The 17,485-nt window shown below is 45.5% G+C and overlaps 2 protein-coding genes across 3 annotated transcripts in view; one reads left to right on the top strand and one right to left on the bottom strand.

Annotated features, from left to right (window-relative positions):
- Positions 1 to 17,279, top strand: part of ppie (peptidylprolyl isomerase E (cyclophilin E)) — a 28,685-nt gene extending 11,406 nt beyond the window's left edge. For both annotated transcript variants that reach the window (XM_072500956.1, XM_072500955.1), the window contains 5 exons: positions 7,748 to 7,851; positions 9,860 to 9,983; positions 12,938 to 13,123; positions 14,570 to 14,712; positions 17,079 to 17,279. In XM_072500956.1, the coding sequence (XP_072357057.1) occupies positions 7,748 to 7,851; positions 9,860 to 9,983; positions 12,938 to 13,123; positions 14,570 to 14,712; positions 17,079 to 17,147 (626 nt within the window). In that variant the 3' untranslated portion in view covers positions 17,148 to 17,279. The remainder of the gene's footprint in view (positions 1 to 7,747; positions 7,852 to 9,859; positions 9,984 to 12,937; positions 13,124 to 14,569; positions 14,713 to 17,078) is intronic.
- The window catches only part of LOC140413952 (homeobox-containing protein 1-like), a 167,321-nt gene continuing 157,854 nt past the window's right edge, over positions 8,019 to 17,485 (bottom strand). The window contains exon 10 of the mRNA XM_072500949.1: positions 8,019 to 8,647. Within this exon, the coding sequence (XP_072357050.1) occupies positions 8,567 to 8,647 (81 nt within the window). The 3' untranslated portion in view covers positions 8,019 to 8,566. The remainder of the gene's footprint in view (positions 8,648 to 17,485) is intronic.

The raw sequence follows: 17,485 nt of genomic DNA, 5'->3' as shown, positions 1-17,485 counted from the left end.
CGGAGTGCGACGAAAATAAACGAGGTATTTAAGGCCTTCTATGAAGAGCTGTACAGATCCCAGCCTCCAGCGGGGGAAGAGGGTATGAGACGATTCCTAGACCAACTGAGATTCCCAAGGGTGGAGGAGCAAGAGGTGGCTGGTTTGGGGGCACCAATTGGGTTGGAGGAGCAGAGCAAGGGTTTGGGGAGCATGCAGGCGGGGAAGGCCCCGGGACCGGACGGGTTCCCGGTGGAGTTCTACAGGAAGTACGTAGACCTGTTGGCCCCGCTACTAGTGAGGACCTTTAATGAGGCAAGAGAGGAGGGGACCCTACCTCCGACAATGACGGAAGCGACAATTTCTTTGATCCTAAAGCGGGACAAGGACCCACTGCAATGTGGATCGTACAGGCCGATCTCGCTCCTTAATGTGGATGCAAAGTTGCTGGCAAAAGTGCTGGCCACGAGGATCGAGGACTGTGTCCCGGGGGCGATTCACGAGGACCAGACAGGATTTGTAACGGGTAGGCAGCTAAACACCAATGTGCGGCGGCTCTTAAACGTGATAATGATGCCATCGGTGGAGGGAGAGGCGGAGATAGTGGCAGCTATGGACGCGGAGAAGGCCTTTGACCGAGTAGAGTGGGAGTACCTCTGGGAGGTGCTGCGTTCGGGGGAGGGTTTATCAGTTGGGTTAAGCTCCTTTACAGAGCCCCGGTGGCGAGTGTAGTGACGAACCGGCGGAGGTCGGAGTACTTTCGACTGTACCGAGGGACGAGGCAGGGGTGCCCCCTGTCCCCCCTGTTGTTCGCATTGGCGATCGAACCATTGGCCATGTCATTGAGGGAGTCTAATAAATGGAGGGGGGTGGTCCGAGGGGGAGAAGAGCATCGGGTGTCGCTATATGCGGATGACCTGTTGCTGTACGTGGCGGATCCAATGGAGGGGATGGAGGTCATGCAAACTCTGAGGGGGTTTGGGGAGTTTTCGGGCTATAAGCTCAATGTAGGGAAGAGTGAGCTCTTTGTATTACAGGCGGGGGACCAAGAAAGAGAGATAGGGGACCTACCGCTGAGGAGGGCGGAGGGGAGCTTTCGGTATCTGGGGATCCAGATAGCCAGGAGTTGGGGGGCCCTACATAAACTGAATTTGACGAGGTTGGTGGAGCAAATGGAGGAGGATTTTAAAAGATGGGACATGTTACCGCTCTCGCTGGTGGGTAGAGTGCAGTCGGTCAAAATGGTGGTCCTTCCGAGGTTTTTGTTTGTGTTTCAGTGCCTTCCCATCGTGATCACTAAGGCCTTTTTTAAGAGAGTAGGTAGGAGTATTATGGGGTTTGTATGGGCGAATAAGACCCCGAGGGTAAGGAGAGGGTTCCTGGAACGCAGTAGGGACCGAGGAAGGTTGGCGCTGCCTAACCTGGGGAGCTCCTACTGGGCAGCAAATGTGTCGATGATCCGCAAGTGGGTTACGGAAGGAGAGGGGGCGGCATGGAAGAGGTTGGAGATGGCGTCCTGTAAAGGAACAAGCCTGGGGGCGTTGGTGACGGCACCGCTGCCGCTCTCGCCGACAAAGTATACCACGAGCCCGGTGGTGGCGGCAACGCTAAGGATCTGGGGCCAGTGGAGACGGCACAGGGGTGCAATGGGAGCATTGATGTGGTCCCCGATCAGGGGTAACCATCGGTTTGTCCCGGGGAAGATGGACGGCGGGTTCCAGAGCTGGCAGCGGGCGGGGATCAGAAGAATGGGGGACCTGTTCATTGACGGAACGTTTGCGAGCCTAGGGGCACTGGAGGAGAAGTTTGAGTTACCCCCGGGAAATGCCTTTAGATATATGCAGGTGAGGGTTTTTGCGAGGCGACAGGTGAGGGAATTCCCCTTGCTCCCGGCACAAGAAATTCAAGACCGAGTGATCTTGGGTGTATGGGTCGGGGAGGGCAAGGCAAGCGCTGGTAGAAGAGTTGAAGGGTAAATGGGAGGAGGAGCTGGGGGAGGAGATCGAGGAAGGTCTGTGGGCGGATGCCCTAGGTAGGGTTAATTCCTCCTCCTCGTGTGCCAGGCTCAGCCTGATACAATTTAAAGTGGTTCACAGAGCTCACCTGACGGGGGCGAGGTTGAGCAGGTTCTTTGGGGTAGAGGACAGATGTGGAAGGTGCTCAGGGAGCCCGGCGAACCATGTCCATATGTTTTGGTCATGCCCGGCACTGGAGGGGTTCTGGAGAGGAGTGGCGGGAGCAATATCTCAGGTGGTGAAAGTCCGGGTCAAGCCAAGCTGGGGGCTAGCAATATTTGGAGTAGAGGACGAGCCGGGAGTGCAGGAGGCGAAAGAGGCCGGCATTCTGGCCTTTGCGTCGCTAGTAGCCCGGCGAAGGATCTTGCTAATGTGGAAGGAGGCAAAGCCCCCCAGCGTGGAGGCCTGGATAAACGATATGGCTGGGTTTATAAAGTTGGAGAGGATTAAGTTCGCCTTGAGAGGGTCTGCGCAGGAGTTCTACAGGCGGTGGCAACCGTTCCTAGACTATCTCTCGGAGCGTTAGAGGAAGATCGGTCAGCAGCAGCAACCTTGGGGGGGGGGGACCTGCCTGGGGGGGAGGGGGGGGGGGGGGGGACCTGCCTGGGAGGGTGGATGAGCAAGTGATAACATGAAGGATTGGGGAAACTGGCACGTATGGGAGAGAGCCAGTGTACAAAGACATGTAAATATATAATTTTGCCATGTATATATCTTGCTCTGCGCGATTTCCTCGTTATTTTGTTACGGGGGTGGGGGAGTATTGTTTGTAAGGGAGAAAAATTGTGTTAAAAAACTTTAATAAATATATTTAAAATAAAACCTCTAGGTTCCTGGGCAGCACGATGGTGTAGTGGTTAACATCATTGCCTACGGCGCTGAGGACCCAGAATCGAACCCCTGCCCTGGGTCACTGTCCATGTGGAGTTTGCACGTTCTCCCCGTGTCTGCGTAGGTTTCACCTCCACAACCCAAAGATGTGCAGGGTAGGTGGATTGGTCACGCTAAATTGCCCCTTAATTGGAAAAAATAATTGGGTACTCTAAATTTATTTAAAAAAAACTCTCGGTTCCTAATTTACTGGAGAAATTAAAATCTTCTGTTCTGACTGTGAGAGACAGGCTTCCAATTTGAAAAAAGACACCATAAGGACATGATCTGTCAGTAGGGCCAGCTCTCAGGCAGGAACTAGCCTGAGGTCTGTATAACAATGTGGGGCAGACTACCATTGTGTTGGCTTCAGGTTGTCTGCCAATAACGATAGGGAGGGTTGACGGATAGCTACACATCAGATATCGGACCACTGATATCATTAATTGCAAGACAACATGTGTGCCTTTGTATTGATTGGATATTTAATTAAACATGCGGACCTCTGATGCAATTGGTTTTAATTATTCTAATATACAATGCATGATGTAAACCTAATCGATAGTCACGACTGGACATAACAGACTAGTAACAAGTGATTGGTCTATACCAATTTATGTAACCTAATGTGAAGTATAACTGTCTGTACAGGATGGGTAGTGGGTCTATCTGGTGTGTGAGCTGCATAGGACACCAGCCCAGTTATAACTATAACAAAGCTTTGTTCATAATGCCAAGAGTCTTCATCTGGTCTCTCATAAGTGTGAGGGTGAAGTCCACTACAGTTGAATAGCTGTACAATTTTCCCCACTACAGGAATTGAATATAAATGTAGAGAAGGAGTGGGTTGGGGGAGTAGCTGCAGCTTATTATCCCAGTATCCATTCCTGACTTGGACTCGCATCAATTAATTTTTGGAGGGGATTTAAACTGTTTATTAGATCTGAGGTGGATCAATCTAGGCCCAAGTCGTTGGCTCCATCGGGGGTAGCGAAGGCATTGATAGCCTTTATGGAGCGGGTGGGGTGGGGGTGATGTCTTCTGTCATTGAGGAATATGTCAGGTTTAATAAGAACGAGTCTGTCTCACCCTCCATGTTATGGGAAGCCCTTAAGGTGGTTATTAGAGGGGAGATAATTTCCTATAAGGCACTTATGGGAAGGACTGCGAGGGTGGAGTGCCAGAGGCAGGTGGATTCTATCCTGAGGTGGACCATCCGTACTCGCTTGTCCCTACCCTGGAGTTGCTGGTGAGCAGAAAGAAGCTGCAGACACAGTTTTGAACTGCTGTCAACAGGTAAGGTGGTGGGCCAGCTGCAGTGCTCGAAGCGGGTATTCTGCACATATGTCATCTTTTAGCCCATCAGCTGAGGCGGCAGGAGGCCTCCCGTGAGATCGCACAGATGAGGGATTCGAGTGGCAGTTTGGCTTCCGCCCTGGGCAAAGTCAACGTGGCTTTCGAGACATTCTACAAGAATCTTTATAGATCAGAGCCCCCAGAGGAGAGTTCGGACATGGCTTAATTTTTAGATGGGTTGTCCTTCCCATGGTGGAGCGGGAGAGAAGAGAGGAGTAGGAAGCCCTGTTAAATCCTGAGGAGATATTGAAAGGCATTGGATCGATGCAAATGGATAAAGCCCCCAGCCCTGATGGGTTCCCCATCGAGTTCTACTAGAGGTTTGCGGGTCAGTTGACTTAATATTGGACATGTCTTTGAGCCGAGATTCATTGCCCGCTGCACTTGCACAGGCTTCGATTTCTCTTATCCTGAAGAAGGACAAGGACCCCACGGAATGCGGGCCATATCGCTTTTTAACGCAGACGCCAAACTGCTAGCCAATGTGTTTGCAATGCGATTAGAGTCCTGTCTCCCAGAGGTGATTGCGGAAGACCAGACAGACTTTGTCAAGGGTCAGCAATTGTCGGTCAACATACGACGGTTGGTGAATATTGTTCTTTTCCCCTCTCCAGTGCCCGAGACAGAGGTAATTGTATCCATGGATGCCGAGGAAGTGTTTGAAATGGTGGAGTGGGAATATCCTTGCGAGGTTCAGTTTGGGGCAAATATTCATTTCGTGGGCTTGACTATTGTATAATGCCCCCACGGCAAGTGTCTGCACTAATGCTTTCAGCTCGTGGTATTTTTTGTTGAATGGGTACAAGACCGGGGATTCCACTATCTCCGCTTTTGTTTGCCTTAGAGATTGCAAATTTGGCCACAGCGTTGAGATCTTCCAATAAGTGGAACAGGATAAGGCGTGGAGGTAGAGATTATAGGGTGCCTTTGTATGCAGATGACCTGCTCCTTTATATTACGGATCCATCTCCACTGTGGATGGGATAATGAAGCTACTTAGGAGTTTTGGCTCCTTTTCGGATATAAGTTGACTCTGGATAAGAGCGAATAGACTTTTCCCCCATTTCCCTTGTCACCACCATCCTCCCTGTTAAAGAGGATTGTCTTTAGTTGGGGCTGTTGGGGGAGTATTCCGGGTAGCTTTGACCAGATGTTGTCAGAGGAGTCGGCCCCGGTGGGTGATGTGAAGGCAAAGTGGGAGGGAGAATTGGGATATATTTTGGATGAGTTGTGGAGTGAGGCCTTTCACAGGGTAAACTCCATACCCTCCCGTGCACAGCTCAGCCTGATCCAGCTTCAGGTGTTGCGTAGGGTTCATCTGGTCGAGGCTCGGATGAGTGATTTCTTTTCAGGACTGGTGGGACAAATGTGGGCAGTGTTCTTGGTGGCCAACTAACCACGCTGGTAAGTTGTGGTTGTGTCCTAAGTTGCTACGCTTTTGGGTCTCCTTCTTTAACACCATGTCAGTAATAAATATTGAACTGGAGCCTTGCCCTTTTGTGGCCATTTTGAGGGTATCTGACTCACCGGTGTTGCACACTCCACCCAGTGCCTCAGCATGGTTGGGTGACATGGAATTTTTGCATTTGGAGAAGGTCAGATACACTATCAGGGGGTCGGTTGAGGGGTTCTATCTGACATGGCTGCCATTCATTTCCTTTTTTAAAGAGTTGGTTACCGTCCTTTGTTAGGGTGGATGGAGGTTTAGTTTACGGTTGGGAGTGTGGGTCTTTGGATGTGATCTGTACAGTTGGTTGTGCTTCTTTTATAGTGTAACTTGTAACATCTGTTTTTATATGGTTATATTGTTAAAACTGAAAAATCTACAATAAAAATATATTTTTTAAGAAGTAGGGAGGTTTTGCTTCTGTTGTATACAATATTGGTCACCTTATTTAAGGAAAGATGTAAATGTGTTGGAAGCAGTTCAGAGAAGGTTTACCAGACTAATTCCTGGAATGGGTGGGTTGTCTTATGAGGAAAGGTTGGGCAGGCAGGCTTGTATCCGCTGGAGTTTAGACGAGCGAGAGGTGACTTGATTGAAACATAATAGATCCTGAGGGGTGTTGGTAGGGTGAATGTGGAGAGGATGTTTTCTCTTGTGAGAGAATCTAGAACTAGAGGTCATAGAATTGCTACATTAAAAACGAGGCCGTCCAGCCTATTGAGTCTGCACTGACCCTCTGAAAGAGCACCTTATCTAGGCCCACTCCTCTGCCCTTTGGCCTGTAACCCCACCGAACCTGCACATCTTTGGACTGTGGGAGGAAAGTGGAGCACCCGGAGAAAACCCACGCAGACACGGAGAGGAAGTGCAAACTCCATGCAGTCAACAAGGTCGGAATTAACAAAAAAATAATTGGGTACTCTAACAAGGTCGGAATTGAACCCGAGTCCCTGGCACTGTGAGGCAGCAGTGCTAACCACTGTGCCACCGTGCAGCCCTGACAAATGGCGGAGCAGTCTGAATGGCCTACTCCTGTAGCTATTTCCTATGTTGCTATGTTATGGAGGTGGAACTAGGCCATCTTTCTGATGGAGAGATATGGGGTTGGAAGAGTAGTTTGGGGTGAATTGGACATTGAGGTTGCAAACTGTCCGGTTCAGCAGGCGATGGTGTCTGGGGAAAGGGATGGAATCAGAGGCCTGGTTAAGGAGTTTATGGCATGGGCTAAAAATAATGTGCCTGATTTTAACTCATCCAATGCCCAATCACTGGTACAGAGTCAAAATTGGGTCAGATGGCTTTGGTCTTTGTTTAAATGGATGAAATTGTGGTTCATACAAAATGGCTGTCAAAGTATGTAAAAACTGAGGCAATGGAAACCACTGGTGTACATGTGGAAGCTGACTCCATTTCTGCATTTAGATTTGAATGGCAGCTAAGGATAGTCTGGGTGGGGTTGGAGGGCTCTGGGGTTAATGAAGGTAAGCCATTGCTGGAGATGCTGTGATTATGAGTAGGATAGATAATAATGGAACCAAACCAGGGCAGTTTCACTAAACCAGAGACTGGAAGAGAGATATTTTGAGTAGGATGCTGCGGAGAGATTGAGGATTAATATTGCACTATGGTTACAGTGACAGAGAACGAACATCATTCAGGTCATTTTGAGAAGCTGCAAAAACTGGTTACAGAGATTCAGGCAGGGCGTTGCAGAAGAGATGGGCACAGATTTGGAAAGTACCAACACCGAGGGGAGTTCTTGCTGCGGAAAGGAAAGTTGGAGATGGACTTTTGTTTGTAACAATAGAGGTGCCTTTTTTTTGAGTAACGGAGTGATGGCAGTGATTTTGATAATGAAACAGCTTTAATGCAGCAGCACCAACAGGCGCAGTTTATACAATGAGTACACGTGGACGCTTAAAAGTTAATTTCCCTGCTGCCATTGCCTGACCAAAAGAGATTTTGGTGCATTTTAAATGGAAATTGTGACAGACCTACCAATTTTATTAAATGATAACTATCGATAATATAAATGACCTGAGGCTTTTGAGTGAAATGTAGAGTGTCTGCTTCTTTCCAGTGTGGTCAGATGATGACTGGTTAAAGAAATTTGCTGGGAAGACTCTAAAAGAGAATGAAAATGAAGAGCAAGGCGGAGATGATGGAAACACACAAACACAGGAGGTAAGACATTTTATGCCTTGTGCTCCTGTGAAATGCCTTGGAGCATTTCCCTATGTTGGAGGCGCCATGCAAATGCAGCTTGTGGTTGCGGTTGAGCAGAATTCTGCTGCACGTTAATGTTTATTTTGATCCCAGAATGTCCTAGTTTAATGCCTATGGTATGTTTGGCATCTTTGAATTTGTCTATATATATGTTTCTGGAACATACCTCTTCATTCACCTGAGGAAGGAGCAGCACTCCGAAAGCTAGTGACATCGAAACAAACCTGTTGGACTTTAACCTGGTGTTGTAAGACTTCGTACTATGATATGTTTGAAAGACAAAAAAAAGACTGACTGACACAATCCTGCACCTCTGAGATGTGGGTTCAAATCCCACCCTGACTGATGGGTTCAATACCTGCTTTATTGTCAGGGAAGGTCCTATACGAAATGTTTAACAGGGTTTACGTGGTTATAGATCCAAAATACGACAATGTCCATATTTGGCAATCTTGCTCTGAGAGGTGTGGGAAATAGAAATGCCATTCTAGTATGAAGAATTGTTTTGAAGGTGAGATCTGGACACTCTGTTGGTGGGACAAATTAAGAGAAGGTTGGTCTTTGTTTACCCAATGGTGACACCGTGGGCATGATTCCGCCCCCCTCAGCCTGGCATGTTTTGCGGAGGAGGCCCATCATTGAGTGGTGGCAGGATCTTCCGGTCCCACCGCTGTCAACGGGTTTTCCTGTTGTTCGCAGCCTCTGGGCCAGGGACCGCCGGTGGGATGGTCACCATCAGCAGGACTAGAAGATCCTGTGGAGGAAACGTCCAGAAAATTTCAACACTTCTGCCCTAAATTAATAATGATCAGTTTTTCCAAACTAATCATTCAGGGGCTGGAAGCAATTTGCCACGTTATACCCAATTAATCACTTATCTCAAATATTGTGTGGGTTACAGAACGGAGCTTTTTTGAAGTATAATGCACACAACATTGCATGATTGGTTTAGCACAGTGGGCTAAAAAGCTGGCTTGTAATGCAGAACAATGCTAGCAGCGCAGGTTCAATTCCCGTACCGGCCTCCCCAAACAGGCGCCGGAATGTGGCAACTAGGGGCTTTTCACAGTAACTTCATTGAAGCCTACTTGTGACAATAAGTGATTATTATTATTATTAATATTCACTTTGACAAGCAGAGCATTAAAGCTATTTATGACATTAAACTGGCTCAATGAGTTGGACTGCTGCAGGAAATGCCTGTAGGGATAAGTGTATTTTAAAAACAAAACTATTGTAATATATTGGAATCAAAGTAACATTTTATATGTTTTTTTCATGGGATGTGGGCATCGCTGGCTAGGCCAGCATTTGTTGCCCATCCCTAATTGCCCTTGAGAACGTGGCGACGAGCCACTTCCTTGAACCACTGCAGTCCATCACATGTAGGTACACCACAGTGCTGCTGGGAAGGACTTCCAGGAATTTGATCCCATGACAGTGAAGGAACAGTGATATATTTCCATGTCAGGATGGAATGTGGCTTGGAAGGGATTTGGAACTGGTGATGTTCCCATGCTTCTGCTGCCCTTGTCCTTCTAGGTGGTCGAGGTCACGGGTTTGGAAGGAGCCTTGACAAGTTGTTGCAGTGCATCATGTAAATGGTACACACTTGTATTACATGTTATATCATTTAGTAAAATACTGGTACAAAGGTGAAGATGTGTGATGTTGTGTGCATTATACTTTAAAAAAGCTCCTTTCTGTAACCCACACAATATTTGAGATAAGTGATTAATTGGGTATAACGTGGCAAATTGCTTAAACTGAAGCACAGCATTAATGAATTATGTACATAAAATTGTGTCTTAATGTGTAGATATCCAATTTTGTTCACTAATCAGAGATTGGTGTGATTTGTGAGATTAGAAAAATCTTTCTGGTTTTAAATGTGTGGATTTTTAAAAAATGTTTTCTTTTATTCACAATTTTAGATTTTGTTTCTTAAAGATTAATTTGTTTTCAGGGTGAACCACCAGCCAAAAAAACAAGAATCAATCCTCAAGTCTACATGGACATCAAAATTGGCAATAAGCCCGTTGGCAGATTACGCTTTTTATTACGAGCTGATGTTGTTCCAATGACTGCGGGTAAAGATGAACTTTGTACACAGCTGTGACCTTTCTAATTATTGGGAGCAAAGACCACATAAATTGTGTTAACAACTAAGTGCTTTCCCCCTTTTATTTACATTGTCTGCTAAATAAGCCATCGCTCTATGGACCTTCCATCTGAGAGGAGTATGAGTGGCTTAGGGCTGGGTGGTTTATGGGTCATCTGTGGAAACCCATTGGGTTTGACACTTTTCGGAGGGGTGAAGAAGTCAGACCAGAGAGTGAGTGGTCCGCAAGCTCCTGCCATCTCTGCTTGGCAAATAAAAAATTGGGACGCCATTTAACAACCACATGGTGGGAAGGCGGCCAATTAGGCGTGAAGGGGGGGGTCTCCGAGCCAAATCGTATGTCTAGGCCAGAGGGGTTTTGCCATGAACAGGAAGTTGCTCACAGCCCCCTCCCATCTCAATCTTCCTGTTTCTTATGGTATGCTTAATAAGGGAGGGAAAAAAACTGGGGATGGAAAGCTTGGACTAGGGCAGAAACTTACCCTGCTTCAAACTTTCTTCCCTTTTCCAGTGACTTGATCAGAAAGATCCCAGTTGAAGAGTTAGTATTTCTTAACTTCTTCATGGGGTAGGAACAGGGCACTGAGGAGCAGGAGTCGGCCATTCAACCCCCTTGAGCCTAAACCCAGGACCTTTAATAAGGCATGACCAATCCGATTGTGGTTTCAACTCCACTTTTGTTTGTCCCATAAACTCTGTTGCCCTTGTCTTTCTAACGTAGCCTTGAATAAATTCAATGACCAATCCTCCGCTGCTCTCTGGGAAAGAGAATTCTACAGAATAACGATCGAGAGAAAAAAATTCTTCTTGTCTCTGTCTTAAAAGGGAGAACTCTTATTCTTAAACTGTGTCCCCCACAAGAGAAAACATCCTCCCAGTATCTACCTTTTTAAAAATAAATTTAGAGTATCCAATTAAGGGGCAATTTAGCGTGGCCAATCCACCTAACCTGCACATCTTTGGGTTGTGGGAGTGAAACCCACGCAAACACGGGGAGAATGTGCAAACTCCACACGGACAGTGACCCAGAGCCGGGATCGAAACTGGGACCTCGGCGCCGTGAGGCAGCAGTACTAACCACTGCGCCACCGTGCTGCCCCCCATTATCTACCGTATTAAGTCCTTCTGGAACTTGTTTCAATAAGATCAACTTCCATTCTTCTAATCTCCAATCGGTATAGTCCCAACTTGTTTAACCTTTCTTCATAAGCCCCTCATCCCAGGAATGAGTTGAGTGAACTTTCTTTAACCTGCTTTTAATGTAATTATATCTATTTTTTCAAATAAGGAGATGGAAACTGTCCACAGTATTCCAGATGTGCTCTCAGCAAGGCCCTGCATGGCTTCAGTAGAACTTCCCTATTTTTATATCCCATTCTTGCAATAAACATCAACATTCCATTTACGTTCCTTTAAAAAAAAAATTTACGAGTACCAAATTTTTTTTTACAATTAAGGGGCAATTTAGCGTGGCCAATCCACCTCCCCTGCACATCTTTGGGTTGTAGGGGTGAAACCCATGTAGACACGGGGAGACCATTTGCCTTCCTAATCATTTGATGTGCCTGGGTCTTGCCTTCTTAATCATTTGCTGTGCCTAGGTCTATCTGGCAAACTCAGCACATTGCCCATCCATATTTGTCCTCGCTGAGGTGGTGAGCCACCTTTTTGAATACAGCTGAGTGTGGCTTGCTTGGCCATTTCAGAAGACGCCACATTGCTATTGGTCTGGAGTCACAGCCAGGTAAGCATGGCAGATTTTCTTCCCTAAAGGACCTTCGTTTTGTTTTTTAATTTAGAGTACCCAATTAATTTTTTCCAATTATGGGGCAATTTAGCGAGGCCAATCCACCTACCCTGCACATTTTTGGGTTGTGGGGCGAAGCCCACGCAAACACGGGGAGAATGTGCAAACTCCACATGGACAGTGACCCAGAGCCGGGATCGAACCTGGGATCGCGGCGCCGTGAGGCAATAGGGCTAACCCACTGCGCCACTGTGCTGCCCCTAAAGGACATTAGTGAACATCATTAGTGAGACTAGCTTTCTATTTTAAATGTATTTAATTGAATTTAAATTGCCCAGCTCCATGTCTTTAGATCATTCATCCAGGTCTCTGGATTACCAGCCCAGTAACACAACTATTATGTTACCACAGCCCTTATTTTCAATGTTTTCTGATTTTATTTAAGATCTACAAGAGTCTGGTTGTGAATTAAACATTATTTTTCTCACAAAATTGAGCCACTAATGAGTAAGTAATTTCCTCAATAACTGAAAGGAAGAGTCATATTCAACTCCACAGTACCTCTGTTTCTCTCTCGGATTTCCAGCATCCGCAGTATTTTGCTTTTATTTCCATAATAACTGATATCTTAAGGATATAATTGTGTTCAAAGCAGTTCAGAGGTTCACTTGACTGATTCCTGGAATTAAAGGGGTTATCTTTGAGGAAGGGTTGGGCCAATATCCATTAGAGTATAGAAGAGTGAAAAGTGATCTTATTGAAACAAATAAGATCAGGATGGATGCTGAGAGGATGTTTCCCCTTTTGGAGAATGTAGAACTAGGGGACACCGTTGAAAAATTAGGGGTCTCCCATTTTAGACTGAAATTAGGAGAATTTTTTCTCTTGAGGGCCGATAGTCTGGACAATTCTCTTCCCCAGAGAGCAGCAGGCTGGCCATTGAATATATTCAAGGCTAAATTAGACAGATTTTTGATTGACAAATGGAGTCAAGGATTCTGGGTGACAGGTGGAAAAGAACAGTTAGGCCACAATCAGATCAGCCATGTTCATATTGAATGGTGGTGCAGGTTCGAGGGCCCAAATGGCCTACTCCATTCCTTATTCTTGTGTATAGTTTACTAAGATTCCTCAACTTGTTCTTTTGTGGATATTTAACAAAACATTTCTTTCAGAGAATTTCCGTTGTCTCTGTACACACGAGAAAGGATTTGGGTTTAAAGGAAGCAGCTTCCATCGTGTCATCCCACAATTCATGTGTCAGGGTGGCGACTTCACCAACCACAATGGTACTGGCGGAAAATCCATCTACAGCAAGAAGTTTGATGATGAAAACTTTATTCTAAAGCACTTAGCACCAGGTACAATGTTTCAACTTTTAAAAAAAATTGTCCAGTCAGTTTTAGATTGAAATGTAATCCATAGAATCCCGACATGCAGAAGAGCACCCTACCTCATCCCCACAACCCACAAAAAAAAACATTTTCTATAAGCTGCACGTCTATGGACACTAAGGGAAAATTTTAGTATGGCCAATCCACCTAACCTGCACGTCTTTGGAATCTTAGTGTGTAATCTGCAGCTTCCCATCCTTCAGCTGGACATGGTTATAACACTGAAATATGTAGTGAGTGCTGATCTTAACCAGCTTCCATGTTTTCTCTGCTGGGTGACAATCAGCGCAGGAGGAGCTCATATTGGCTGCTTTAAATTACCATCCACTCACTTCAAAGGCTGCACAAAAGGAACCAGAGGGAATGTTAGCTTTTGGCCCAGTTACTTATGTTCTCAATCACTCTATTGGTTGGTATACTGCAAATGGTAAACAAGGTACCTGTCTGTGTGCTATTGAATAGTAAAGATAATGGAAAAGTTATGGACATGTTTATATATATTTATAGATGGAAGTTGACTTATGTTTACAAGTTTTTTTAAACATATGCTATAACAGTACATCCTTGAAAATTCTGATCAGAAACTGCCTTAGAAAGTAGATAAGTGCCTAATGAGCATTCTATTATTGCAGTTTCTCAAATTGCTATTTCCCTCAATTTTTTCCTCTTCCTGTTCCTTACGCTGCAACAGGATATCACAAATGCTAGAAGTTTTTTTGTTTTGTGCCATTTTAGATGGTCAACATTGGCAGACTATTTGATTGTGGTGGGCATCACAGTTCAAGCTGAAACTCCCCCTTCCCAGTGTCTTCCCAAGTGCAATCAGGAGCAGGAACCAGGTTTCTCCTTTTCTTGAGCACAGAGGACACTGGAACCGCTGGTAGTGTCCCCACCACTGCTCCAGATAAGATCAACGAATTCCGCATTGCCCAGGAATTGAACCTATGAACTCCAGAAGCGATATGGCCAATACTTCATGAGGTGATGCATGTATCACCTGAAACGGATGGAAAAACCCAAGATTTCACTGCTTTTAGTTATTTATATCTTCTCTATCCAGTCAGTTTTATTGCAGTTTGCTAGGTAATGGTTTCATTCCATTTTCTGAAGGATATTTTCTTGCACCTGGAGTGTAATAATTCCTACCCTAACTTTGTAATCTTTTTTCTTATTTTTAATACATTTAGAATACCCAATTAAGGGGCAGTTTAGCGTGGCCAATCCACCTACCCTACACATCTTTGTGTTGTGAGGGCAAGACCCACGCAGACAAGGGGAGAATGTGCAAACTCCACAAGGACAGTGACCCAGATTGTAACTTTGCTATCTAAGGAGCTAATCGAAATAAGGACCATGTTTTGGCAGATGGGGAGATTATGCTAAAGTTGTGTTTATGATCTGTTTATTGTTTAGGTTTGCTGTCGATGGCAAACTCTGGAACAAACACAAATGGCTCTCAGTTTTTCATTACCCTTGATAAAACAGACTGGTTGGATGGAAAGCATGTGGTATTTGGGGAAGTGGTGGAGGGAATGGATGTTGTCAAACAGATTGAAGTGAGTATAAAATTTGAGAGCATGTTATTTTGTCTAGTTTTACTTTCTTTACACCTCCAAATTGCTTACTCCACAATCCCAAATGGTGAAGAATGCTAACGCCAACCTCCTCCTAATAAAAAAAATACTTTATGATCTAGGCAGCAAATCCAGGTGGACTATGATCCATTTTCAGTGATCTTTAACGCCTATGAGCATTGGAACTTCTTCATTTTTTCCATTTTAAATTACTTTGTATTAATATATTTGATACAGGGCCTTGGTGAGACCACACCTGGAGTAGTGTGTGCAGTTTTAGTCTCCTTATCCAATAAAGAATATATACTTGCCATAGAGGGCGTGCAGCGAAGATTCACCAGACTGGTTCTTGGGAGAGCAGGATTATTATATGAGGAGGGATTGGGTTGACTAGGCTGGTATTCACTTTAATTTTGAAGAATGAGAAGGGATCTCATTGAAACGTATAAAACTCTGACAGGCTGGATGCAGGGATGTTGTTTCGCCTGGTGGGTGGGGGGGGGGGGGGGGGGGGGGGGGGGGTCACAGTCTCAGGATACGAGGTAGGCCATTTAGGACCGAGATGAGGAGAAACGTCTTCACTCAGAGGGTGGTGAACCTGTGGAATTCTCCACCACAGAAGGAGGCCAGATCACTGAATACACTGAGTACGTACTGTGTATGTTCCTCAGCCGCAGAAAAATACTTTTCACTGTACTTCGGTACATGTGACAAATCAAACAATATGTAGGAAATAGATTTCTAGACTCTACAAATGTCACGGGTATGGGGAGAGCATAAGAATGTGACATTGAGATGATCCTGTTGAATGGCAGAACAGGCCAACATTTATTTGTAATTGAACCGCTCTGAAATCCTTTACTAAATCATTTTATGTTGCCTCAGGAAGACTATATGAATATTACCAATGATGATTAATTTAGGGAGAAGCAGCACTGGGCCACCAATGGTTCTTGGGCCAGGGAGCCAGAGTAGACTGTTTTGTGCAGAGACTAGAACCATCCAGCCGGTATCGGCGGAGTGGGTGTGGAGAGAAGGACAGATTGTGCTTTTTCAAATGCACAGGAGAGGATGTAATCAGGACCCAGCTGAAGGGTGAAGGTTTCTGCTCAAGTTCAAAACGTAAGTTCACAGCTTCTGAATGAGAGAACATCTGTGCATGTGAAAATTACTGGAGCAAGTGAAATGGGCTATTTTGTGATTGTCATAGACTTCTGAATTTCTAACATTATTTAGGAATGATTGTTTTCTTCTAAAGAGAATTGTGATTTATTTGTTGGTTGGTTGCTTTATAGCGAGTGGGAAACTGAAGTCAGTTAACATTCTTTGTTTTAGAGAACTCATAAGCTTTCCCTGAAGGCAAAGCATTTAAATGTACAATTTGTCCAATATTCAGGCAAAGAAACTTAATCCATTAAAGTGTTTTTGTACTGTAGATAATTTAGGGTTCAGATCATCTACTCATAGATCTGAATGATATAGGCAAAGCTTTTGGCAATATTGGCATTTTACAATGCAGGATAACGCAAACCTTTTTAAAAAATATATATTTTTAAGTTTTTCAACAACACAATTTTTTCCCCCTTACAAACAATAACCCCCCCCCCCCCCCCCCCCCCGTAACACAATAACACGAAATCGCACTGAGCAAGATATATACATGGCAAAATGGCGTATTTACATAGCTTTATACACTGGCTCTCTCCCGCACGTGCCAGTTTCCCCCCGCCCTTCAGGTTATCTCCTGCTCATCCACCCCCCCCCCAAGCAATCCCCCATTCCCCCCCTCTTCCCAAGACGTGTGTCCCGTCCCCCCCCCCCAGGGTTGCTGCTGCTGACCGATCTTCCTCTAACCCTCCGCGAGATAGTCTAGGAACGGTTGCCACCGCCTGTAGAACCCCTGCGCAGACCCTCTCAAGCCAAACTTAATCCTCTCCAGCTTTATGAACCCAGCCATGTCGTTTATCCAGGCCTCCACGCTAGGGGGCTTCACCTCCTTCGCCGGGCTACGAGGACGCAAAGGCCAGAATGCCGGCCTCTTTCGCCTCCTGAACTCTCGGCTCGTCCACTGCCCCAAATATTGCTAGCCCCCAGCTTGGCTTGACCCAGACTTTCACCACCTGAGATATTGCTCCCACCACTCCTCTCCAGAACCCCTCCAGTGCCGGGCATGACCAAAACATAGGATAACTCAAACCTGACCATAACAGTAAATGTCTTTAATGCTTCAGTCTCTGTTTTGAAAATGATCAAACCTAATGGATTAAAAAAAAAATCAGCAACGATCAGTTGAGTTTTCTCTGATTATTTTAAAATAACTTGGTTATTGCCCAATTTTTGTTTTCCAGGCACAAGGTTCTAAGGATGGAAAGCCAAAACAGAAAGTGATCATCTCAGACTGTGGAGAGTATGTGTGATTCCAGTGGTTGTAAAAGAGCTCCAGGAGATTTCAATCCTTTTTTAATATTTAATATTATCTATAAAGATTTCCAACTGATGAAGATTTTTGTAAATACCTTTCAACATGCAAAATAAAATCATTTTTAAAAAATGTTGGCCTTTTTCTTCACCAATAAGCACATGGGCAGCACAGTAGTTAAGACTGCTGCCTCACGGTGCCGAGGACCCAGTTCGATCCCGGCCCTGGGGGTCACTGACCGTGTAGAGTTTGCGCATTCTCCTCATGCCTGCGTGGGTCTCACCCCCACAACTCAAACGATGTGCAGGGGTAGGTCAATTGGCCTCACTGAATTGC

The sequence above is a fragment of the Scyliorhinus torazame genome, chromosome 1 (assembly GCF_047496885.1).
Source record: "Scyliorhinus torazame isolate Kashiwa2021f chromosome 1, sScyTor2.1, whole genome shotgun sequence".
NCBI classification, from domain to species: domain Eukaryota; kingdom Metazoa; phylum Chordata; class Chondrichthyes; order Carcharhiniformes; family Scyliorhinidae; genus Scyliorhinus; species Scyliorhinus torazame.
The sequence above is the reverse complement of the archived record's forward strand: the minus strand, read 5'-3'. Positions and strand labels throughout refer to the sequence as shown.